This window comes from Penicillium verhagenii, assembly GCF_028828195.1.
Source record: "Penicillium verhagenii strain IBT 33310 chromosome Unknown utg000004l_segment0_segment0, whole genome shotgun sequence".
Classification (NCBI taxonomy): Eukaryota; Fungi; Ascomycota; class Eurotiomycetes; order Eurotiales; family Aspergillaceae; genus Penicillium; species Penicillium verhagenii.
The window spans coordinates 670,214-694,067 of NW_026643168.1; the positions used below are offsets into that span (position 1 = coordinate 670,214).

Here is a 23,854-nt window from a genome sequence, read left to right on the forward strand (position 1 = left end):
GTAATAATAGTTATTTTCCCCCACTATTACTTTTGGAGCTTTTTAGGATTTAAAAGGTGTTTTTCTTTTTCGTTTTCTTTCAACAGGCATTGAGTATTTCATGATCGCGGATCGCATTGGACCGAGTAGATCGATCAAGGATCAACACATGAAATTCCGCAAATCCCGTAGATCAGTGGCGTGACCCCGCAAATAGTCACGTTGCACTTTACCCCTTGGCTTCTCCTCACCTTACCCTTTTAACTCACCGTAACCCATCTCCAATTCTCCTTTCTCTCTACGTAATTCACTTCCTTACATATCTGCACTTCCAGCTCTTTCAATGAAACATTCTTGAAATTTCAAGCCATATTCCCTTTATCGATCTACATTTGAAAGCTCCAGTCCATTGAAAAAAAGCTTTCATACTAGCTATCTGCTATCTCACTATCTTATCGCAGCTCCACATCATACGGCATACCAGGTGCTATGGCTATCCGCTCCATGAAGTTCACACCGGAGTGAGTTGTCCTGATTTACCAACCCATGTTCATTCCAGATAGTTACATTTGTTTCGAAATGTACCTCAAATATCGAGGGAAATATAATTGACCATTCTCAGGGTTCTCCTCGGCGCCCCCAGACGATCCTCGGCAGTTCCGAATGCGGCTGGCACTCTCGCGGTTTACACCCAAACCTCTTATTCCTTCGAGTCACACTCCAAGACCAATGAGATCCGAGTGATCGAAATTGAAACTGGCCGATCAGCTCTCATCACAAATGATGCCGGTGCAAGCAATCCTCAGTGGCTGGGAACCGACGACCAGCTGGTCTGGTTAAAGACCAAGACCAACGGGAACACCAGCTTCATCGTTGGCGATGCGCGCGAGGCCGATAAGACATACACTGCGGGTACCGTTCCCGGTCCAGTCTCGGATTTGAAGGTCACCGTCATTGAGCCAGGCAAGATCGGCTTTGCGGTCACCGGCAAGTCTAACCAGGATGGCTCCCTGTACAACCCCCAAGATGCAAAGAAACCCCTCACAACAGGACGCTTGTATACTTCGCTGTTTGTCCGACATTGGGATGCCTACGTCGAACCCCAGAAAAACGCGATTTACTATGGACTTCTGGAGCAAACCCCATTATCACCACCTCGCAGACTAGCTGGAAAGTACTCGGTGTCTGGCCTTACAAACCTGATTGTTGTGTCTGGTCTTAGAGGCGTTGAGTCTCCAATTCCGCCGTTTGGTGGTACTAGCGACTTTGACATTAGCCCGTCAGCGATCGTGTTCATCGCAAAGGATCCTGGCCTGAACCCTGCGACGCATACCTCCTGCTCCTGCTATTATGCTCCCATGTTTTCTTGGACCAGTATGGGCACCTCTGGTATTAAGGCTTGCAGAGTGACTGGTTTGCAAGGAGCAATGTCTTCACCTGTTCTTTCTTCCGACGGCAGCTCCATTGCTTTGCTGGCCATGAAGGAGGATGGATACGAATCCGACAAGAATAGGATTCTATACGTCCCGAACCCATGGAATGGTGATATGATCGAAGTCTTTGAGTCTGCGGATGGCAAGGGGCTTTGGGGTCTGAGCCCATCTGCTGTTTCATTTGCCCATGATGACAAATCGCTACTCGTCCAGGTCGAGGAAACCGGGCGCGGAATTCTCTACCAGCTTCCTCTGCAGAACATTCGTAAAGCCACAACCAGTTCACTCAAGAGACTGACTCGATCGGGCCACGTGAATGATGTGGTTCCTGCAGCTGCTGGCTCTTCTAAACTATTTATCTCCAGCAACAGCCTGGTGGACAGCAGCATCTGGACTATCATCGACCCGTCAAACCCTGAAGAAGTCCAAGTTGTGTCATCAAGTGGCCGTGGTGGATCAGCATTTGGTCTTTCAGCTACTCAGGTTGATGAGATTTGGTACCGAGGAGCAGAAGGTCACCCAATCCATGCATGGGTCGTGAAGCCCTCTGATTTCCAACCAGGCCAGAAGTACCCTCTGGCTTATCTGATTCACGGTGGGCCTCAGGGAGCATGGAATGACCAATGGAGCACCCGCTGGAACCCTGCCGTTTTTGCGGAGCAAGGATATGTTGTCATTACACCAAATCCAACCGGCAGCACTGGATACGGGCAGACATTTACAGATGGGATCACGGGCCAATGGGGAGGCCGGCCTTATGAGGACTTGGTCAAGGGCTTTGAATATATTGAACAGAACCTCGCGTATGTCGATACAAAGCGAGCTGTCGCCCTGGGTGCCTCATATGGCGGGTACATGATGAACTGGATCCAAGGACATCCTCTCGGTCGCAAATTCAAAGCACTGGTCACACATGATGGTGTTTTCAGTATGACGTCGCAGCTGGCCAGCGAAGAGCAATATTTCCCTCTCCATGATCTTCAGGGACCGATCTGGAAGAGGCCTGAGAACTGGGCCAAATGGGATCCATCGCGCTTTACCGCAAACTGGCAGACGCCACACCTAATTATTCATAACGAGCTTGATTACCGGTTGACGATCGCTGAAGGCCTGGCCGCATTCAACGTTCTTCAAATGCGCGGAATTGATAGTGCCTTCTTAACTTTCCCTGATGAGAACCATTGGGTCTTGAATCCCGAAAATTCTCTCATGTGGCATAAGACTGTGTTCAACTTCATCAACAAGTACGCTGGTCTGCCTGCAATTGCAGATGAACCGGATCTGTCAAGCATGAACACTCTAGCGCTTTAATGGCTTAGCCTTTCTGGCTATGCCTCAATACATGAAACATACTGGTGACAGCTCGTTATAATACTGCAGCTTTGAATCTATGGCTCCGATTCTTCTACGTCTTGGAACAAAGGACTGGAGACCTTGTTCCTTTGAAATGTTTCGACTTGAATGGTTACAAAGGGCGTGCTTGGCTTTGTGAGGGTCCAAGGCTACAAAGCGCTATTCCGGGTTGTTTCACCTCATTGTCTATATCATTGCCATTATCAGGACAATCGACCGTCGCAAATATTTAAGAGCCCTTCGTTTGACCTAATTGTCTCGGGCTTTCGTTTTGTTTATTAGCATTGTTTTTGGTTTATCAAGCGAATATACTTACTCTACTCTATTCATATCACTATACAATCTTCACTCTTCACTCTTCTTGAAGCTTTTGTATTTTCATCTTCATCATGCCTGCAACCCCGATTTCCCCATCTCGCCCGAAGAACCGGTCTGTTCCCGGTTCCAGGCGCACTGAGGGTATACAGACTTCCACCCCTCGGCCTTTACACCATCCCGGTTTCGTCCCAGTCCTTCAGTACCTCAGGCAAGAATTGTACCCTCTCGTCAGCTGCACAACCGGCGAGATCCCTACAGATTTTCCCGAGACAATGTTATCATACCATCTCCTCACAAACAATCAACTCGACAACCTCGCACAACATTATCACCAGACATCACCTCCACTACCACAAACATCAATGTACCCATCCCAAATACAAAAACCATGGCTCGGACCAAATACGGAAAGTAACATTGATCTCGAAACTAAGCGCCGTCGCTTTGGACGCTTTATCGGGCTGGGAGGCTGTAATTCCCCAGTGGCCACGGAACATCCACAACCCACCCTTCACCTCGCCACGCAGGAAAGCAGCGTGACAACACCGATTGTCATCGATGAGGCCATCCTGTCAAATATTCTCACTCCGGATTTGGAGTGCGAGGACGTATGGGAGATGATGGCGCGCATGGAACAGGAATGGCAGGCGGCTCTGGCACAAGCGCAGGCCGAAGACAACCAACCCTTTGGTTGGAAATGAGCTGATCTGAATCCAAGGATCGCGGTTCTCCTTGTCTACCTAAACCTTGGTATTATTCTTTCTACACTGGCTTTGTTCTTTAGCGTCTATTTTTGTTTAGAATATGACAATGAAACATTGTCGGCGCTTCTTGGTTTCAGTCTCGTACGTATACCCTACAAATATACTACAAATATAGCCACCTTTGTTTCTTACTACCTCTTTGATACACCAGCTACTGTAAAACTCCAGGTAACTTCCAAGGTTGAAAATAATTCACTCCCCACTCCAAAACCCCCATCTCCTACAATTCCCCCAAAATACGCGGGGCTTGCCCCGCGAATGCTGTTTAGCCGGCGCCGGCTAAACCAGCGCAGAACTGGCTACATTCATGGATAATAAACACGACCAAATACACAAATAGCCCGAGGCTAAATAGATCCCTTCCAAGCTCGGTTCCAGGTACATAATAGCTAGCAATCACCACCGTATCCTCAAAATCAATCCAGCCCTGTAATTGCTCCATCCATCCATACATACCCATCCCACCCAACCCGCAACCTGCCTTGCTTTAAACAACCGGGCATTCAAGCCCCAAACCACCCATCATGACCCCCAAACCCCTCATAACACACCTCTACACCGCCGACCCCTCAGCCCACGTCTTCAACAAAAAGCTCTACATCTACCCCTCCCACGACCGCGAAACAGACATCGCCTTCAACGACAATGGCGACCAATACGACATGCACGACTACCACGTCTTCTCCATGGACTCACCCTCCGGCCCCGTAACAGACCACGGGCCCGTCCTCTCCGCCACCGACGTCCCCTGGGTCTCCAAGCAAATGTGGGCGCCCGACGCCGCAACCAAGAACGGGCAATACTACCTGTACTTTCCCGCGCGCGACAAGGACGGCATATTCCGGATCGGCGCCGCGGTGGCCCCAAACCCAGAGGGCCCCTTCGTGCCGCAAGCCTCCTACATCGCCGGCAGCTACAGCATCGACCCGGCCTCGTTCGTCGACGACGACGGCACGGGCTACCTCTATTTCGGCGGGCTGTGGGGCGGCCAGTTGCAGTGCTGGGTGGAGGATGGCAGCGGGAGCGGGGCGCTGACATTCGATGCGTCGCGCGCCGGGCCCCAGGAGCCGGGTGGTGCGGGTGTGCGCGCGCTCTTTCCGCGCGTGGCGCGGCTGAGCGATGACATGCTCTCCTTTGAGGGGGGGGTGCGCGAATTGAGGATTCTGGCGCCTGAGACGGGGGAGCCGCTTGCGGCGGATGATCATGAGCGCAGGTTTTTCGAGGCGGCGTGGATGCATAAGTATAAGGGCACGTATTATTTTTCGTATTCGACGGGTGATTCGCATTATCTTGTTTATGCGACGGGGGCGTCGCCGTTTGGGCCGTTTACGTACCGCGGGAGGATTTTGGAGCCGGTGCTTGGGTGGACGACGCATCATTCTATTGTGGAGTTTCAGGGGAGGTGGTGGTTGTTTTATCATGATTGTGAGTTGTCTGGGGGCGTGGATCATTTGAGGTCGGTTAAGATGAGGGAGATTGTTTATGATGATGAGGGGGCGATTAGGCTTGTGGAGGAGTAGGTGGGATACATGTATGTATGGAGATAGTCAGAGGCTTGGGATTGATTACATATTATGCTAGCACTGCTTTGTATATATGCTATTTGGAAGATCGATGTCGTGAATATCATGCCTGTGAGCTATCGATGTCGTGAATATCATGCATGTGAGCTAGAGTTTGGTCATGTCGTGATTGAGGCCTTTGGTTAGTTAGTGGCCCATTCCCTTCTCGCAGTTCTCTTGGACAATCTTCCAGTATTTCTCGCGGCTGCGGATCCGGCAAGACTTTCCGTACTTGATCATGACTAGGAATACAGCGGCGCAGGCCATGCCGACAAAGGCGGCGGAAAGGAAGCAGTTCTGGTATCCGAGATTGTCGACCCAGGGCGTGATACTATGATATGTTAGCGATTTGTTCTCCGCAAGAATATCTGCATGTAGATTTGGCCTACCCATAGCTAATGGCGAAGGACATCGTGTTTCGCACCAGGATGACAGTAGCCATCGCCACTCCGCTCAACTCTCGGTAGCTGTCAACCATGTAATTGACGCTCAGAGTGATTCCGCAGGTGTTGGTAAAGGCGAGCATGCACATGGCCACAATGAGACCAAACCAGTGTACTTCGTGAGCGGCACCGACACCCCAGAGTAGGAGGGATCCGGGCACGAGTAATAGGCATGCGACAAAGGGCCACAAGCGGTGTTCGGCTTCCATTACTCCATTGTTACGGCGGGCAAGTTTGATGGTCAGCCAGTCGCTGAATCGTCCGGTGAAAATGGATCTAGGCAGAGTTAGCAATATTGTGGCAGGAGGATCATCTAAGGGGAACCTACCCGATGGCTACACCAAGACAGCATGCCAAGTAGCTGAGACCGACCATGGAAGTTCTGATTTTTGTTAGCTAAGTTGCTCTTTTTTTAGTCATTTTTATGGGTACCTACCCAAAGCCGTAAGGTTCTCCACCCAGGATGATAGATGCGGTGCCATTGAGAATATTGAAAAGCACCAAATAAGATCCATAGGAGAATCTAGTTCAACGTTAGCATCCATTTTTCTACAAGAAACCGAGGGGTACACGACATACCCAGCGTAGAAAATGACCGGCCAAGACAGGAAGTACAGACTCTGCCAAAGTCGCCGAAACATAGTGTTATGTTTCTGTTTGGGGCCAAGGAGAGACAATGTCTGCCAGTATGTCTTCTTGGCGTAGACCACGCCATTTTCCGTTTCCGTAGCTGGGATTGCCTGATCAGAGACCGGGGCCTTTTCAGGATCCTCGTCACTGTGTGAGCTGTGGGTGGATTCCAGCCGTACATTGGCGACGGTGGCAGCCTCGATACTATCTTCGCGGACAAAGTTTGTTTCTTCCATGAAAAAGAACAGGAAGATCATTGCGCATCCACAGAAAATGCTGGGCCAGTAGAAGACCCATTGCCAGCCCTGGTACTGCGCAATGAAACCGCAGATCACTGGCGCAAAGTAGTTGCTACCGGCCAAGAAAAAGGCATACAATCCCATGTAAGTTCCACGTTCATGTGTAAAATACTACATAGGCATTGGTCAGCTGGAGTATTCTCGGTAAATTTTTGATCAAACTCACCACATCCGTGACTGAGATTTCTGGAAGAGCCTCGATCGGGGCAGTGAAGAAGCCCTGAAGAACACAGCGAGCGATCCACTGTCCGTATGTTTTCGCATAAGGTCTAGATTGAGTTGGTCAATAAAAGTCTCGAGTCTTCAGTCCGAATGTGGAGTATTCCTTACCCCCACATAGTTGTGCCCTAGAGCTTATCAGTACATCATCTTTGGTATCCACCCAGTGTCTCGGTGGGGACGGCGACTTACCAGGATTCCCGCCAATGACAGAATGTATGTCAATCGCTTTCCATATTGCATTGCAAAGGGTTGCCAAAATAGCAATCCCCATCCTGCCAGCAAAAACAAATATCCCGTGCCTTCATTTAGAGTATCGACCGATAAACCGGTCTCATCGGACAGCTGGGTGAGAACTGAATAAACTACCGAACAAGCGATACCGGAGAACAATGTGTAACTGGATGGGAATTGCCCGTCAGCGAAATGTTTGATTCAGCAATTGAATCTTTGTCCACTTACACGCTAACAGAGACTGTTGACATCAACTTCCTCCGCGGGCTCCAGTTCAGTGGGTCATCTGGATGAGCAGAAGGGGCGGGGATCAAAACAATATCCCTATCTCCACTTTCCAGATGCCGAGTATGGAGCACCTGCTGAACATCGACTAGTGTGACTGTGCCCGGAATGGCCGAGGTATCGACTACAGGTGCCATGGTGTTTATAAGAAAGACCAAGCAAGGGATGAAAGAGCGAAAGGGACGATGAGCCCGGGAAACGCGATCAAGGCCTGTATTTGAGAGCGGACGCTCACAGCATGATAAGAAGTCGGCGGTTTTGCCGATGCGAGGGGAATCGGCAAACTCAGATAAAAGCAGATTGACAAGGTTGAGGTAGGTTTCGGAAGGTTTCCGCTGGGGAGATATGGTTTTTTTGTGGCGTCCGAATACCGTCCCCCGATAAGCTGCGGTGTTAGAATTGGAGCCGGGTGAGCCTTCCCCGCACTTTTGTCAAGCGGATCTTTACCGTTTCGGCTGAATGTCAACAAAGAGAAGCTTGGCGGTCGTAGGTTACTTACTCCAAACGGAAAGTGATCTTGGAGTAAGAGGTGGATGGAGATTCACTTGGAGTCAGGTTGCTATATGTTGAAGTCAACTGGTGGGAGTGTTGGATCTTATCCTTATCTTCATTCGATAAGGAGATAACAAGATAAAATTTTGGCCAATTAAAGCCTGCAGTCCATTCAATCTATTTATTTTTCTTTTGTATCTTCCTTCTCCGGACGATACGAGCGCTGTCGGCGATGTCAAGACAATGGACACTTTGTTGACAAATGAGTTCGGTTTTCAATGCACTGAAGTTGTGTTCGAAGCAGAAGATAAATCCCCGGGATGGGATCTATCGGTCAAAATCATAGAACTGCTGAGATTACATGATCCACAACAGCGGACACTGTTCCTATTCTACTATGCGGGACATGGTGAATTCCGCGATGGAATTTTCTCTCTTTGTGACAGGGGAAAGCGAGTCTCATGGTCTGGGATTTCCCAGATTCTCTGCATCGACCAAGATAAGTCTAAGGGGCTTAATACACTCGCAATACTTGACTGTTGCTATAGTGGCTAGGCCTAACGGGAGGAACTTGACCGTACAATTCAGATCATTGCTGCTAGTGATGAAACAACCGATGTCCGGAGCAGAGATCACATCCCCTTCACCCAGAGTATCCACGTAGCTGCCCATACTCTTAAATCTCGATGCTCTACTATAACAGTAAATCAATTGTTTGATGAGATTATTCAGCAACGTCCGTATAAACCTCACCATGGTGACCGAAAATGAGGACGCTTGGGGGTTCTCAGCCAATCGCCCTAGAATTCCAACAGCCCGCAGAATCGCAAACACGAACCCCTACAAAGAATTATGATGAGACCATGATCCTTGTCAAGCTGACTCTCCGCGGCAAAACGAATGAGTTGGAAGAATTTTCTCGGGTTATTCAAGCCGTACCTTGAAGATGTCAACATTAGAGTCAAGATATCCTCCTACCAGTTGACCTGCACCTACATATATTGGGAATGGTTTCACAGCTGCGGTACTACATACTATGTGCCCGTAGACCTCGGGAGTCTATGGCACCTGCAGATGTGGACACATTCATGAAAACGATGAATCATGTGGAACTTATATACACGCCACCTTCCGATCCTATCTCCCGTGCATTTACTACATTGATGCATTCAATGTCGATGCGCGGCGCTTTTTACTCAAGTGTTTGCATAAATATACACCAGCTTCGAATATTCGGAACGTTGATCCATTAACTGTTATTGGTGAGATTAGGTATTGAGTAACCACATGTGCAGTTGACATTTATTGATGCATAGCGCGTAGTGCAGAGTCAGTACATACTACATGTAGTCCTTGATCATGTGTTACATATGCACGGCATTTTTTAAAAAAAACACTCAATGGTGCACATGTGATGTAGTGTAGGAAGTGTTGACCAAGAAGATAGTTCAGTTTCGGAGGCTTAGAGCTGCGCAGCAATCGAGATTCGAGTTTGGAGTTGAGGACTCGAGGCTCGAGGCGGCCAGACAAAAAGGACCTGATGGCATTTGCGTAGAAGTTTGAAAGATAGACAAAGAAAAAAAAAGAAAGAAAAAAAGAAGTGCCGTCGGAAGGTGTCGAACCTCCGTCTCTCACATGTGTCGGGGCCCCAGCCTGATTTGGTAAGAATACTTCTGTACATTCCAGGCCAGGCAAGACTGTCCATAATGACTGGCAGTGAGCGTGCTAACCAACTGCACCACGTCGGCTTTTGTTAATCAGAAATGACGTAAGACCCACTTAAGGTCAACGCTAGTCCAGATAGCGTAACTTGGTTCCGTTATCCGCTGGTTCAGCCAATCAAGCTTAGTAGGCCGCTTTCTCCACTCGTATTTCTGACCAATTAACAGAGACAACCTAGGCTGCATCTTTCCTCTACATTCATGATTTCATGCTCATTGACATCTTTCAATGCAGTGAGTGCTTTTTTCGAAGGATTTCAGCATCTCTCTCAAATATTATTTGATTATACAATGAATGCCATAAAGGACGAACTAGCTCGAACATCAGGTCTTAATGTTTGGTCAACACTTTGTGTTAAATGTTCCCCAGCTGCATGCTGTGAGATTGCATGCCAGGCACATGTTCCCAAATAAGCCAAAAACCGCTATAATCGAACTCTACACATTGCCTGGACCTGCTTATGTACCCATAATACAACAGTGATGTCATGACTCTTCAAGCCATGACACATGCAACACGCTATTGACCCCTTCGTGGTGAAAATACAGAAACCATTTCTCCTTGGTCGCAGTCCGTAGAGCACTCCTTCAAACGGTCCCGCTGCTTTCTTTTTTCCCTCACGTACAATCTCAACCGAATATCGCGAGCCATTGATGTCACAGTTGCTAGCTCCACAAGACTTGCTGGGCCCGATTTCTGCTCTCTTTGCACTTTCACCCATATCAAACTGTCCATCTTGGAAAAGAAACAGATATCGTCATTTTCAAGGGTCCGTCGGACAGGTCCACTTTGGATGGGATTGACCACGGATGTTTCGAGCAAGTATATGGTATTGTCTAGATTTTGTTTTGAAGCGCTCTTGCATCTCACATGGTCCATCTCAAGACATGTCATAGTGATGTACGCAAATGTGGCGCAATCATGCGAGTCAGCAAGGATTCTAGCCCAGGAACTTTGGCCTTCAAGAGGAACCTTTAGACAGCGAGATGTGTCTCCCATGTACGGCCAAGCAACGCAAAAGGTCTTGCCCGTTAAAGGATCCAGACCCGTGGGCAGAAGGCATGTCAGAATCTTTCGTATTGATTCGTAGACTCGCCTCTTTAGATTCTTGTTCAAGCAACCCAAGCGGCTTCTGAATTTATTATGGTCAAATGATTCATCTCGTAGTTCCCCATCCAGGTTGAGAGGCTCGTCCCCAAAGTGCTTCAACAGATCGGCTACCAGGATACGCAGCGGAACTTTTCTAGCCACACCAGTGCAATAGCTGACCTGAAGACCCCAGTATTCATTCATATACTGAAGGAGATCATCATCTGTGCTTGCGAGAGCAACCTCTTTGACCGATATCCCTCTTTGTCTGTTCCAGGTCTCGGTAGCCTGCCCGACCAAGTACTGGCCTCCTTGCAGAGAGAACTGCCGTTGGGATTTTTGCCACGAGGAGCGGCTAGTTCCCACATATTCCAAACCGCTTCTGACTGTCGCTCGACAGTCTGCTTCGATACGGTTGCACTCTGTGTTGATTACGGCCAGGGCTCCGATTCGAATAGTAGACTCAAAGTCGAGAGGTTGTAGGGTTGTCGAGTCAAGTTTTGTCGCCCAGTGGTATGTCCGTTCATGTCCACTTGCAAAGATGAAGCCATCTCCGATCTTGATAGCCACTTTCGGGCATATTGGGTCTGTTGGGCTTCTTTCATAGACAAAGTTTGCCGGTCCCCAAGTGTCGATTATGTCGACAATGCGGCCAAGGATGTCATGCCTAAGGATGAGGCTTTCAAACTTCGATCCCGCTCTAGTTTGATCATTTGTGGACTCAAAGTCACACAGAGAGCGAAAAGCCAACACAGGCCCTCTTGTAAAATTCCCAAAGCAAGTCAAAGGTGTCATCTCTGCTATTAAGCCCAAGGACCCTGGCTCGTCCTTGATACCATTTAAGATAACCTTCCGTATTGGCGTGTCCAAGAAAAATGGCTGAAGCGGGCCTATATGAGCCTGGGTATATGACAATATACCGACACAAAGGAATTGGATCGCTAGTGCACAACGGTGAAGGCACTCCTGAGAATATTCTGAAAAAGAGAGGTTCTTTAGATCTTCCAGGGTCTCCATGAGCTCCGGAATTATGAGTTGCAGAATGGCGTTTGATGTTTCAAGAATCATGGCAAGAACTGACCCCTGCAGTCCTTCCCCTAGCGTTTCCAGTGCCTCAGAAAGAGAATTCATCAGTTCAAAATCAACAGAACTGACTTGTACTGCAGCAGAAGCTGAGCTATCCAAATCGTGTCTTGCGAAGCTGAGAAATGTAAAGGATGCGCAACACAAGTCACTTTTTTGTAACAGACAGGCAGCATTGCAGACGTCTCTGAGTGCTTCAACAATGAGATGCATATGCATACTATCTTGATTTGAAAATTCAAAATCGGGAAAATAATATGACGCGGCTGCAACCTGATTCTGCTCGCTGAATTTGACTGATCCAACCCAGTTGGCAAAATCCCGTGTTTTGGGGCTTATTCCCGCCAGACCACAGAGCTCTGCAATATTCTCAACTATACCTTCGTCATCAATAGGCCTTGATGGAGAGTTTGTCCCCATATTAATTTGCATGTTATTATGCATCAAAAAAATCGGCCCCAAGAGAGCTACGTGGGCTTGATGGGAGCAACAGCGAGAACTGTGTTCGTAGTGAAGTCTCAAACGAGGAAATGTGGTAGGCTCAAAGAATACCCAAGGAGCATCCCGGGACTTTTCCAACAGCAAATTGAAAACCTCATGGAGACTATACCCAACGATCTGAAGCTCGCGGATCCAAGGGTATTTATTGGGTCTCATATCTTCGTGCCTGGTGAGCAACTGCTGATACATGATCTCGGCCTCGTTGGATGCTCCACCGTCAATAATCTGTTGTCCAGATTCACAGATCTGCCTAAGCGTAGACAAATGATCGATGCCATGTCTTGACACTCTGGATAACAGCGATTTATATCGTCGATCAACTTTGACACTGACATTACTGCTATCTTGTTGCTGGGGAGGAGTGTGTGAGAGACTGCGTCGTTGGCCTGCCAGATTCACCGCAGCGTGGTCATGTTCGATCAGGTTCTTCTCATATGGAATGTCAAGTCTGGAGTTGCTGCGACTGCTATGATTGGATTGCCCATCATTAAAAGAAGATAGGAGCTCATTCGGCCTATAGGTTGTGCCCAAGGCGTCATAAGGCATTGGACTGCCATATCTGGTGTTTTTGCCTTTTTGCAGATCGTCGTACTGTGGCCCAAAATAGGGAACTTCGTTTTGCTGACCTATCAGACTGTTAAAACCAAACATCTAGTCCTCTGGCTGAATATATAGACATACCGAGGCCAGGAAAGTGCATGTGATAAGGGTTTAATGCACTATTTCCATTGATGTTGATAATCGGATTGATAATGGGAGTCACTGAAAGGATCACTTTGGCATATACCGCAGCTGATGCTACAGCATAGCCCACCCATTCGTGATTTTGATGGGAGTCGGCATAGTTGCTGATACCCCGAATAAAAAGAAATTTCCGATCATCGATTTGTCCAACAGCTTCCGTATCCCAACAATATGCCCCTAGTTGATCGCCTATTTGATCCCGTAGTTGACTGTTTCGTACCCTTACGTCTCCAGATGCAATCGGCCCGTAATGCACCACAGGCTTATCATGACCTCGAGAAGTCCTGGGTACAATTTTGGTCTTATCACAGTGCTGGCAATCCTTCGATCCGACGTGATTGTAGTTGGCAAGAAATAAGTAATCATCCTGAGGCGGACGGCAATAGAATTTGTTCTCAATCTCATTGAGATAGCGAAGGAACTTTCTGTTGGCCATAACAGGATTCTTTTGCAGTATGTCAAGAGAATGAAAGAAATCTTCAGGAGGATTAAGTTCGCCTGTTTTTTGAATGGCGCCATTAAATATCGCTCTACCATAATCGAATTGTACCACTCCTCCATGCGTTCTTGTCGGCTTGCCGACCACAACATCACCCAGACGGATATCCGGGGCACCTCTCTTTGGTATCCCTCCTCCAATCCCAACCATCAGAACCACCCGAATAGACCGAAATTTGGAGAGTAATCTCAGGCTGTTTCTGCGGCCAGGCTGGCAAGGCGTCAAACGTGTAATGACAATATTGTGCTCGCCCATCTTTCCAACAACATAGGCATTGAAGTCAGTCAGTCCCAAGTGAGATTTCTCGTGGACTTCGTCTAACAAGAGCTTCGCAGCTTCCATCTCTGTTTCTCGCCCGCAGACCCATCCAATAGTGTAATCATCGTTAGACAGGGGGCCTCTAGCTGCCATGATGGACAACATAATGAATCAATGATCGTCATAAAATATCAAACTTTCAAGGCCGTTAATTCATGGGAGACAGTATAGAAGAGACCAAGGTGCGATGAGTGTAGATTGTGAGAATGGGATGCCAGGGTTCATCAGGATCCAGGAAAGCGGGGTTAAGCTGCGGGACTTGTGAGGCTGTTACATACAAGTACCATTGCAGACACCAGGTATCAGGTACCGTAGAAGTCTATGGATTCAGAAACGATACCGTACGCATCGGTACCCAATTGATAGCCCGATATACGCTGGCATATTCAAGCTTGGAAAATTGAAATAAACCACCCCCACCTTGGCATGATGACGGTAATTTACATGGTCTATCACTCTGGCTTCATCCCCCCAATTTTCTACGGGTCTCGATATGTGCAAGCCACCGAAACCATCATCTGTTGCTATCCCTTCCCAAGTCTCCCCGCCCGTGTCTACTTTCAATTTTGATACTATCATGTCTGTTCAGATAGACAGTCACCAGTCAATTATCGACTATTGCCGTTCTTGCCCAGATGATCAACTTATTGGAGGCTCGAAGTACGGCAACCGAGTCGTTAAGCTACCGAACTATGACTTGGTAGTCAAGTTTGGCCAGCATGTCTCTTCCTACGAGGCAAAGAATCAGCAAGAAGCGTATAACACGATTGATCACAACGTCGTCATAGTCCCTTGGGCTCATAAGTTTTTTGTGGACGATGAGGGCTGGGGCTACATGGTATCGGATTTTATTCCGGCCAAGACTATCGATCCTCTTCCGGAATCTCATATTCGAAGACTGGCCAAGATTCTTGAATATTTTCACTCTATTACCTCTGAGAGTACCGGTAGCCTATGTGGTGGCCCGTCGACTGGCCTACTCTGGCCATTTACGAATGATCTATTTATTAGCAGTGTCCAACATGTGGAAGACTGGTTTAACAGTCGGCTTTTTCCCGGAGACGGCGAAGTTCATTTTGATCCGAGCCCATCGGTGCTATGCCATCTAGATATAGCCCCGAGAAACATTATTTGGTTGGACGATGGCCGTGTCAGTCTACTGGACTGGGAATCAGCAGGATTTTATCCACGACCATTGGAATTTGCCAGTTTATTCTTTCAAGAATATCATTTTGGCGAGGCGCTTCTAAATGCTATGGGTTTCGGCTCTGCACATGAGAAAGAAGAGCAACAGAAGATGTGCCAGGCATTGTTTAACAATGAAAAGTACTCCTTGTAAGTCATAACCAACCAAAGTTGACCGCCTGAACAAAACTAATCCACAAAATAGTCGTCCGCGGGATACTACAGAACCGTCCTCGCATTCCTCACCAGCTGATTGCATATTTCCTCTCCCACTAATCCCGAAACCCCAAAAACTTAATTTGATAAATAGACAATCGGATATGACGTCTATTGCATCTTCTAATATGGGAATTATACCTAGAAATTGATAGTCCAAGCTGCGAGCAAAATATGACCCGTGTGATTGTTGTGTCAATGGCGCACTCGACTTAGAGAGCGTACTAGTAAGCATAGACGGAGACATTTTGAAAAACGAGAATTCTTAAGCTTCCTGAATATCCCACTCGAAATTTGAATGTCAACAACGAAACCGTATTTGAACAACGCAATCCAAGCCACCAAAGCGTCACATGATAGTGCGGCTGAAAGTCAGAAACTCTCTTTTCGCGAGGTTGAACTGTTCTTGTTTATGTATGCGGAAACACACCACACAAAGTACACACATGTCGCAAACCTACTATGAACTCTGGATCATTTGACGGCACTAACTTGGGAAACCAAGTAGGGATCAATTATGGACAGATTAATTTCCCTCCAGGTAGGCTTTACATACAGGTTCCCTATCAAACAAGACTAACGGCTTCTTGGCGCAGAACGACCCGAAACCCCACCCGCCCCTCTCTCGACCGTCCCGTTCCGTCGCGACCCGGACTTTGTAGATCGCGGAGATCTGCTCGATGAGATACACGTAAAATGCTCTGCCCCGGGTTCTCGGGTAGCACTGGTCGGCCTAGGAGGAGTGGGGTGAGTTCGACGAATGGCATGGCGCGCGAAAATTTGTCCACTGATCGTTCCAAGGAAATCACAACTTGTCATTGAATACTGCTATCGCGTTCGAGATGAATCGCCCACAACCTGGCTTCTCTGGACTCATGCAACCAATGCGACTCGTTTCGAGCAAAGTTGCCGGGAGATTGCAAGCCGAGCCAAAATACCTGGTTTTCAAAACCCGAAAGTAGATATAGTCAGGCTGCTCTCTGCTTGGCTGAACGATCCAAAGACGGGGCATTGGGTTCTTATCCTAGACAACCTTGATGATGATGAGTTCTTTCATGCGAAGTTATCGGAAAACCCGAGTAGCACTGCGAATGATCAGGGAAAGACGCTGGGGCGATCACTGTGGTCAAATCTTCTGGAATGCTTGCAAGGCACGATCTTGATTACGAGTCGGAGCAGAGGCGTTGCATCAAGGATCGTGGAAGAAAATGACATCGTACCTGTTGAACCGATGGAAGAACGCCATGCAATTTCCCTCTTTGAGAAGAAACTGGGGACACAGCCGGATGGAGACACAGAACATATTCTCCAGCTAACCGCAGCACTGGGGTTTATGCCGCTCGCAATAGTTCAAGCAGCGCTCTACATCAAGCAAAGAACTCCTCGCTATTCGGTAAAGCAGTATCTTGACGACTTTCCGGCAAAGAAAGTGATACTTCTACAACATAAAGGAGGCTCTTTACGAAGAGACGAGGAGGCACAGAACGCGATTCTTCTCACATTACAAATAACGTTTGACCACTTGCTCGTGACAAACAAATCAGCCGTGGACTTGCTATCTTTGATCAGCTTTTTTGATATACAAGAGATCCCTGACAGTGTATTGCGAGAGCAAGCAAAGAGGCAGGAGGATGATTGGAGTTTCAACGGCGCACTCGACATAGGGAGTGTAAGCAATGATGCAGAAGTTTTGAACAACGAAACCAACGACCTCAATGACGATACCAACGTCCCGAACAATGATACCGAAGACCCACCTGAAGACAGTAGAACTCCCTTCCATGAGGTTAACATAAGAGATCGCATGCACATACGAAAGAAGCTCAACGCTCTTCTCTCTCACTATAAGGACATCTCCCAAGTTCGTCAAAATACGAACATTGAAGGAGATCATGACTGTAATCACAATGCCGCCGATGGTTGGTGCGAGGAGTCTAGCTCTGCCAACGATTTCGAAGACGATGTCTTAACACTGAGAGACTATTCCTTGATATCGATCGGTGTACTTGAAAAAAACTTTCGCATGCATCGATTAGTCCAACTAGGGATGCAAGAGTGGCTCAAGACCCGCAACCAATTCGAAAAATGGAGAGAGTGCTTTACAGCCTGTCTTTACCGCAATTTTCCGTTACCAAAGTCTACCCGTGATTGGGCAAAGTGTGAAGTCCTTTACTGTCACATACCGTATGGAGCCGTGTTCCATAGGCCATTTGAAGGGATACTGTTGAGAATGTGGGAGTCATTGCTGTATAAAGCGGCACTTTATACATACCAGAGAAGAAGACTCGGGGCGAGCAGGAGGCTGGCGGAATGGGCGACATTTTCAGGACACTACAAAATAGGCGGAATAACAGGTCAAATCACAGTTGAGAACGCCGAGTTACTTGGATCCATATGGTACGCTCAGGGCCAATGGGAGGACGCAGAAAAAGCGCAGGTCCGAGTGATGAGGGCCCGTGAGCGGACATTGGGAAGAGATCATCCGTCCACGCTCATCAGTATGACTAATTTGATACTGACGTACAAAGCCCGGAGGAAATGGAAGGAGGCCGAGGAGCTGCAGGCCGACGAGCTCAAGCTGTGCTCTCATGTGCTTGGACCAGGAAGCCTCTCTACCTTGAAAAGCATGAGTCGGTTGGCATCTATATACCTGCCGCAGGGCCGATTAAAGCAAGCCGAGGACCTCCAGCTAGAAGTTGTTGAGATGAGCAAGAATGCCCTTGGAGAAGAGCATCCGGATACCCTGGCCAGCATGAGCTTTCTAGCATCAATCTACAAGACCCAAAGACGATTCAAAGAAGCCGAAGATCTCCAGCTAGAAGTCTTGGACATGAGCAAGAATGCTCTTGGGCTAACGCACCCCGATACTCTGACTAGACTGGGTGCCCTGGCATCGATCTACTGGGCCCAGGGATTATGGCTGGAGGCCAAAAGACTGTATGCCCAAGAATACATGCTAAACTACCAAGTGCTTGGGCCCGAACACCCGTCCACTCTGACCAGCATGGGCAACTTGGCGCTGGCGTTCAAGCGCCAAGGGCGATTGGTAGAGGCCAAAGAGTGGCAAGCCGCGCAGTTTGATCTGTGCCATCGGGTGCTTGAGCAAGACCATCCGTCTAGTCTGACAAGCATGAACAACCTTGCTCATACTTTAGCGTCGCTGGACAATTACGAAGGTGCTTTCATAGTTATGACGATATGTGCTCAACTCCGCGACCAGATATTAGGCCCCGAGCACCCCCAAACCATTGCTTCAAAAACTGCTCTCGATCATTGGGCTGGCATGCGTGGCAAGCCTGCTCGTAAAATGGTGTTCGGCGATGACAATACAGCTGATCGAATAGTGTACGCGGCCTTGGGTCTCACGTCTTGTGCTCTTCTCTTTTTCTTTGTGTTTCTCTTTTTCCCTTTCGCGTTCTCCTCTATATTTACTCTGTACACTATAATTCGCCACAAGCTCGGTTTACCATGCAATACGATTCTCTGGAGAGCCCAATGAAGACAAATCTCAATCAACAGGTACTGGATACCTTTACGCAATTTGACGGGCAGAACCTTCCGATTCGCTTGGGCTGATCAACAGTAGGAATAATTCGTTGATTCAATATTGACCTCGGGAACCTTCTCAGTTCTAACAGTAACCATACTACTAGTAACGTATTCGACCAGTCGCCAACCAAAATCAATTGATGTAAGTTGCTTCAGTGCCCTCACAAGACTGGGCTAGAGTAGCATACAATGCGGCCATAAATGCAAATTTGATCGACACTGTGGGAATATGCGGACTTAAAAAAACTAGATACTTCGAGAACTAGCCCTGTTGCCTGAGGTATAACCAAAACATTTGAACATAGCCTATACTGTACAAATCGCCGAAGTGAAAAGAGAGAGAAAATACAGATCATGCACAAAATTTTCAGCGCATTCAGCGCTAATAATTTCTCGAGTAGAAGGGGGAATTGAGCTGGTTGAAAGAAAGAAAGATTCGAGCACCTTGGTTTAATGGGATGCACTCGCCCCATCGTCATCCGGTAGTTCACTGATGACATTCTTAATCAGATCAATCAACTCATCAATGTCGGGACGTTCCGAGGCTTCCACTTCAAGACACTTGCGAACGATGTCCTTAACAGGAGCGCTAATTGTGCTGCTTCCACTGCTCTTGGATGCATCATCATTGTCACCTCCAGCCTTTGCCTTGCCCTTGGTGGCATTGGACTTTTCATCCGGGAATCGCCAGTCGCCACCAAGAACACACATACTCAGACTACCACCAGTTTCCTCACTGCGAGCCTCGAAAGGACTCTTGCCGACCAGGCAGGCATATAGAGTGCAGCCCAAAGACCAGATATCGACTTTTGTGTCAATGATCGAGCCGGTCTTGACGTCAAATAGCTCCGGCGCGCGGTATGGCATGGTGCTATGCTCGGCGGCAGTATCTTGCACCGCTAAGGCCAAGGATCGGGATGTTATAGCAATCGGACTGGGTGCCAGGGAACCAAGATCCATCAGGATAGGTGATTGGCCATCATCGTCGATCATAATGTTACCTGCAAGCAAGAAAACAGCATTAGCAAGATGAAATCTCTTGGGGTCGGATATGGCTTACCAGGCTTAATATCGCGATGCGCATACGGGCGCAAGTCGCCGTCCTGGACACCTTCCTGACTGATCGTCACCTCATCATCAATGAGCGGCTCATTCTCCTCATCTTCTTGCTCTTGCTGCACGCGATGACTTGCGCGTCGCTGCGGCTTCATCTGCATTGTTCTCTCCGCATCTGCCTCCTCGCCTTCTTTCCGGACAGCCTTCGCTTTGCGCGTGGATGTCGCGCCACTCTGAACGCGATACTGGTGCATCGATCGCATTGCGTTGGCGACTCCTAGCATCAGAACCATCAATCGCTTCTCCGGGAAGCGGGTATGGTTAACCAGATTGGCGTTGATGGCATCTTGGAGGTTGCCTCGTTGGTAGTATGGGAGGAGAATGTAGACGGTTTTGGAGCCCGGATCGCCGCCGTCTGATCGGAATTTTGAGCCGGATTCTGTGGATACGGAGTGATCGATGGCGTGGATGATGTTGTTATCCGAGTTGAATAGGTTGTATGCTTCGACTTCCTTCAAGGCTTGCGACACAGATTCTTGACCGAAAGGACAGCGGATTTTCTTGAGGGCGAATAATTCAGATGTAGCTTTATCTTGGACGAGGTATACGTAGGAGAAACCGCCCTGTTTGATTGAAGGTCGATCGGTTAGCTTTCAGGCCACGTTCCTCTTCTCCCCACGGGGGGCCTTGCGGAGCTGTATTGGCTGTAGATCATACCTCTCCTAACAGTCGCAGAAGCTTGAAGCTTCGGTTATTGATCTTCAGTTGCGGTGAGCTGGGGAAACAGCACATGCAATCTGTGAAGTTGTAGAGAAGATCGAAGAAGTACTGCGCCATGATGCTAGCTAGTACCTCCGCGTCGGAAGGTCGGGGGACCGAGAGCGCGTGGGGATTGTTGGAAATCTGGAGATAGATACAATGACGAGTATGTTCCGGGATCTACCGAGAGATGAAAAAATACAAATCAAAGTAAGCGAAAAGGAGAGGATGCAGCGTGAGGAGGTAAGGAGTGATAGAAGGAAGAGGTTGAGAGATCGGGGAATGGATTGGATTACGCCGAGTGGAGCACATGCTGCATCCATGGTTTTATTTGTTGACCTCCCTCCCCCCCCTTTCTTATCACTCTACTGTATGTATATGGATCAGTTTGCTTTCTGTATATATACGACTTTCTTTTGTTCTTTTGATCTCAGAACTTGAGAAACCTGATCGGGTTTCAACTATGATCGAGGTTGGGCCTTAAGAAAAAAAAAGCCTTTGGTTACTCCTGACAAAATAAACAACTTTCTTTTCTACCTACCCCTCGACAACAACACCACTTTTCGACAGCACACTCTCTCAAACCCCGCCTTTGAGTATGGCGATCCACGACGATGTCCAGATTGGTGATGTCGTCAATGTACCAGGGGGCATGTTTGGCACAGTGAAATACTTGGGATCAGTGGCGGGCAAGCCGGGTAAGTTTGCGGGCATTGAATTGAGCAATGAGCATGCGCCCCGGGGGAAGAACAGCGGAGATGTGGAAGGACGAAAATACTTTGCGACATCAGTTCCCGGCTCAGGAATCTTTGTGCCTATGAACAACAGCAAGTACGTCACTCGACGAGCCACGTCCAACAACTTCGCCGTGCCTACAACCCCAGGGCGTGCGCCTGTCAACTTCAGCAAGTCAGTTGGCCCGAGCCTCACACCCCGTCCCAAGATCCGCCGTCCCTCCCTCCCTCGAGCCGAATCTCCCCGCGTTCCTCCAAAGCTGAGCTTGAACGGCCTACGCACCCCCTCCGCAGCCTCAAGAACATCAACCTCCAATGGATACCAACGGAGCCCTACCAAGGCACCGTCACGACTGTCAGATCGACCACCTTCACGGCTCAGCATTGATGACGACGCCTCGTCGTATGGTGGTAGACCATCTGACTTCCAGCGTCCATCTTCGGTAGAGACGCAGGAATTGAAGGATCAGGTCAAGACTTTGGAAAAGCAACTATCGGATCGGGACAGGCAGCTGGATGAACAAACGAAGATCCTCGGTGATTTCCAAAGAATGGTGGAGGAACTGGAGGGATCAGATGCCATGTCGATCCGTGCTCAGCTTCGGGAGAGGAATGAGCGAATCAACCAGCTGACTGCGGAATTTGATGGTCACCGAGCCGATTTCCGTAGCACTCTTGACACATTGGAAATTGCTGCATCCGAGACTGAGCGTGTCTACGAACAACGGATGGATGACCTTCTGCAACAGAACAAGGAGCTCCTAGACCGCGGAGAAGATGTGGAGATCGTGGCTCAGCAACTTAAGCAGCTGGAGGAGCTCGTCTCCGAGCTTGAAGAGGGTCTGGAAGACGCAAGACGAGGCGAAGCAGAAGCCAGAGCTGAGGTTGAGTTCCTACGTGGCGAGGTCGAGAGGACCAAGTTGGAATTGAAGAAAGAACGTGATCACTCGGCGGCCGCGCTCAAGGACGCACATGCCGCATCAGATGGACCCCGGCACTCCAATGAGATTGAGCAGAAAGACGATGAAATCCGAGGCCTCAAGGCTATCATCCACTCTCTGAGTCGCGGAATTCCCAATGGCAACCACAATGATAATGGTGCAGACGCCCAAAATGAGCAAAATGAGCGGATCGCCCAGCTGGAGCAACGGCTTCAAGAGACCGAGAGCAATACTGAACGCAAAGACACCCGCATTGATGAACTGGAACGGGAGCTGCAGGAGCTCCGAGTGAGTTCTGTTGAAGGAGGTCGCAACCGCAGCTCCACTGTCACCCTCTCCCCACCCAAGTTGCAACACAAGCCATCTAGCTCCCAGAGCAACATTACTGTGAACGACAACATCAACCATGACCACCGTCTGTCTGATCGTACGGTTGTCCCGACCGACTGGCATGATGCCCCATCAGAGCTTCGCCAGCACAACCGCGGCATGTCCAGCTCCTCACAACCACGACTCGAGCCCATGCCCGAGTCAGAACGATCTTCCGATGATGATACTTTGTGGTGTGAGATCTGCGAGGAGGGTGGCCATGACATCCTCAACTGTACTAGCATGTTTGGATCCGGCAACAATGACCCCAAGGCCAATGCCCCGGAGATAACGAATGACCACCCCGCCGGAAACACCGAAGATCACACCGATCTCCAAACTGATGACCATGATATTCATGATAAGACTCCCTCTCCTAAGACTGGTCGGGATGTCGTCCTTGAGGGATTGAAGGGGATTGGAGGCCTGGGAAATTCGATGGCCCCAGTGGCTGGCAAGTCCTCCGGAGTCATTGATGAGTCCAAGTGGTGCGCTCTTTGTGAGCGTGATGGCCATGAGAGCATCGACTGTCCTTTTGATGAATAATGTTCCATGGCGAAACAATACGCATGAGTTATTGGGTTGGAGGTTTTTATTTGGGCGCCTCTAACAATACGGCGGCGATCCTCGGTTTCATCTTGGCTATTATTCTAGTATATGATCTTACCCTTCTATCTTTCATCACCCCCTTTTACATTCTCTTTCCGCTTTCAATCATACACGAGATCTCGTTACCTGTGATCAATGATTGTGTTGAGCTCTCTTCCTTCGTTTCGGGCTATGTATTATTCCCATCCTTTCACTTTGGCCACATTTTTGGCGCTACTTGTTGATATTCACCTTCTTTGTCTGAACCCCTTGTTTATGCATCTTTGCCTTCTCTGTCTCAACCTCCCATTCTTTTTCACGTCGTTTTTATTCACCCTGGTGTCTATGGCTATCGAGTTTGTTGATGTACGAGTCCCTGAGTTTGGTTGCTGGGCCACGCGCCCTTCAAGCTGAAAGTTAATATAAAATCTAATCAATCCATTATCCCTCAACCCTTCCACTCATCCAGCATTTCTCTCGAGCAAGGGTC

At 48.5% G+C, this 23,854-nt stretch overlaps 8 protein-coding genes across 8 annotated transcripts; 5 read left to right on the plus strand and 3 right to left on the minus strand.

The window, feature by feature from the left end:
• Positions 1-468: 468 nt before the first annotated feature.
• N7466_003178 (oligopeptidase family protein) lies at positions 469-2,723 on the plus strand (the record flags this gene model as incomplete). Its single annotated transcript, XM_057162575.1, has 2 exons — positions 469-500; positions 602-2,723. The coding sequence occupies 2 exons, from the start codon at positions 469-471 to the stop codon at positions 2,721-2,723; spliced, it is 2,154 nt and encodes a 717-aa protein (XP_057023690.1).
• A 431-nt stretch (positions 2,724-3,154) lies between these two features.
• Positions 3,155-3,784, plus strand: N7466_003179 (uncharacterized protein; the record flags this gene model as incomplete). The annotated part of the gene is made up of 1 exon (XM_057162576.1): positions 3,155-3,784. One exon carries the CDS (start codon positions 3,155-3,157, stop codon positions 3,782-3,784), a length of 630 nt encoding a protein of 209 aa, XP_057023691.1.
• Positions 3,785-4,371: 587 nt separating this feature from the next.
• On the plus strand, positions 4,372-5,367 carry N7466_003180 (glycoside hydrolase family 43 protein; the record flags this gene model as incomplete). Its single annotated transcript, XM_057162577.1, has 1 exon — positions 4,372-5,367. One exon carries the CDS (start codon positions 4,372-4,374, stop codon positions 5,365-5,367), a length of 996 nt encoding a protein of 331 aa, XP_057023692.1.
• Positions 5,368-5,556: 189 nt separating this feature from the next.
• N7466_003181 (putative MFS transporter) lies at positions 5,557-7,656 on the minus strand (the record flags this gene model as incomplete). The annotated part of the gene is made up of 9 exons (XM_057162578.1): positions 5,557-5,740; positions 5,799-6,128; positions 6,181-6,234; positions 6,289-6,375; positions 6,432-6,892; positions 6,948-7,050; positions 7,112-7,128; positions 7,193-7,400; positions 7,463-7,656. 9 exons carry the CDS (start codon positions 7,654-7,656, stop codon positions 5,557-5,559), a joined length of 1,638 nt encoding a protein of 545 aa, XP_057023693.1.
• A 2,596-nt stretch (positions 7,657-10,252) lies between these two features.
• On the minus strand, positions 10,253-14,060 carry N7466_003182 (uncharacterized protein; the record flags this gene model as incomplete). The annotated part of the gene is made up of 2 exons (XM_057162579.1): positions 10,253-13,032; positions 13,088-14,060. The coding sequence occupies 2 exons, from the start codon at positions 14,058-14,060 to the stop codon at positions 10,253-10,255; spliced, it is 3,753 nt and encodes a 1,250-aa protein (XP_057023694.1).
• Positions 14,061-14,544: 484 nt separating this feature from the next.
• N7466_003183 (uncharacterized protein) lies at positions 14,545-15,405 on the plus strand (the record flags this gene model as incomplete). The annotated part of the gene is made up of 2 exons (XM_057162580.1): positions 14,545-15,302; positions 15,378-15,405. 2 exons carry the CDS (start codon positions 14,545-14,547, stop codon positions 15,403-15,405), a joined length of 786 nt encoding a protein of 261 aa, XP_057023695.1.
• Positions 15,406-19,367: 3,962 nt separating this feature from the next.
• N7466_003184 (putative serine/threonine protein kinase ENV7) lies at positions 19,368-20,810 on the minus strand (the record flags this gene model as incomplete). Its single annotated transcript, XM_057162581.1, has 3 exons — positions 19,368-19,918; positions 19,978-20,596; positions 20,691-20,810. The coding sequence occupies 3 exons, from the start codon at positions 20,808-20,810 to the stop codon at positions 19,368-19,370; spliced, it is 1,290 nt and encodes a 429-aa protein (XP_057023696.1).
• A 520-nt stretch (positions 20,811-21,330) lies between these two features.
• On the plus strand, positions 21,331-23,322 carry N7466_003185 (CAP-Gly domain containing linker protein BIK1; the record flags this gene model as incomplete). Its single annotated transcript, XM_057162582.1, has 1 exon — positions 21,331-23,322. One exon carries the CDS (start codon positions 21,331-21,333, stop codon positions 23,320-23,322), a length of 1,992 nt encoding a protein of 663 aa, XP_057023697.1.
• Between the last annotated feature and the right edge of the window lie 532 nt (positions 23,323-23,854).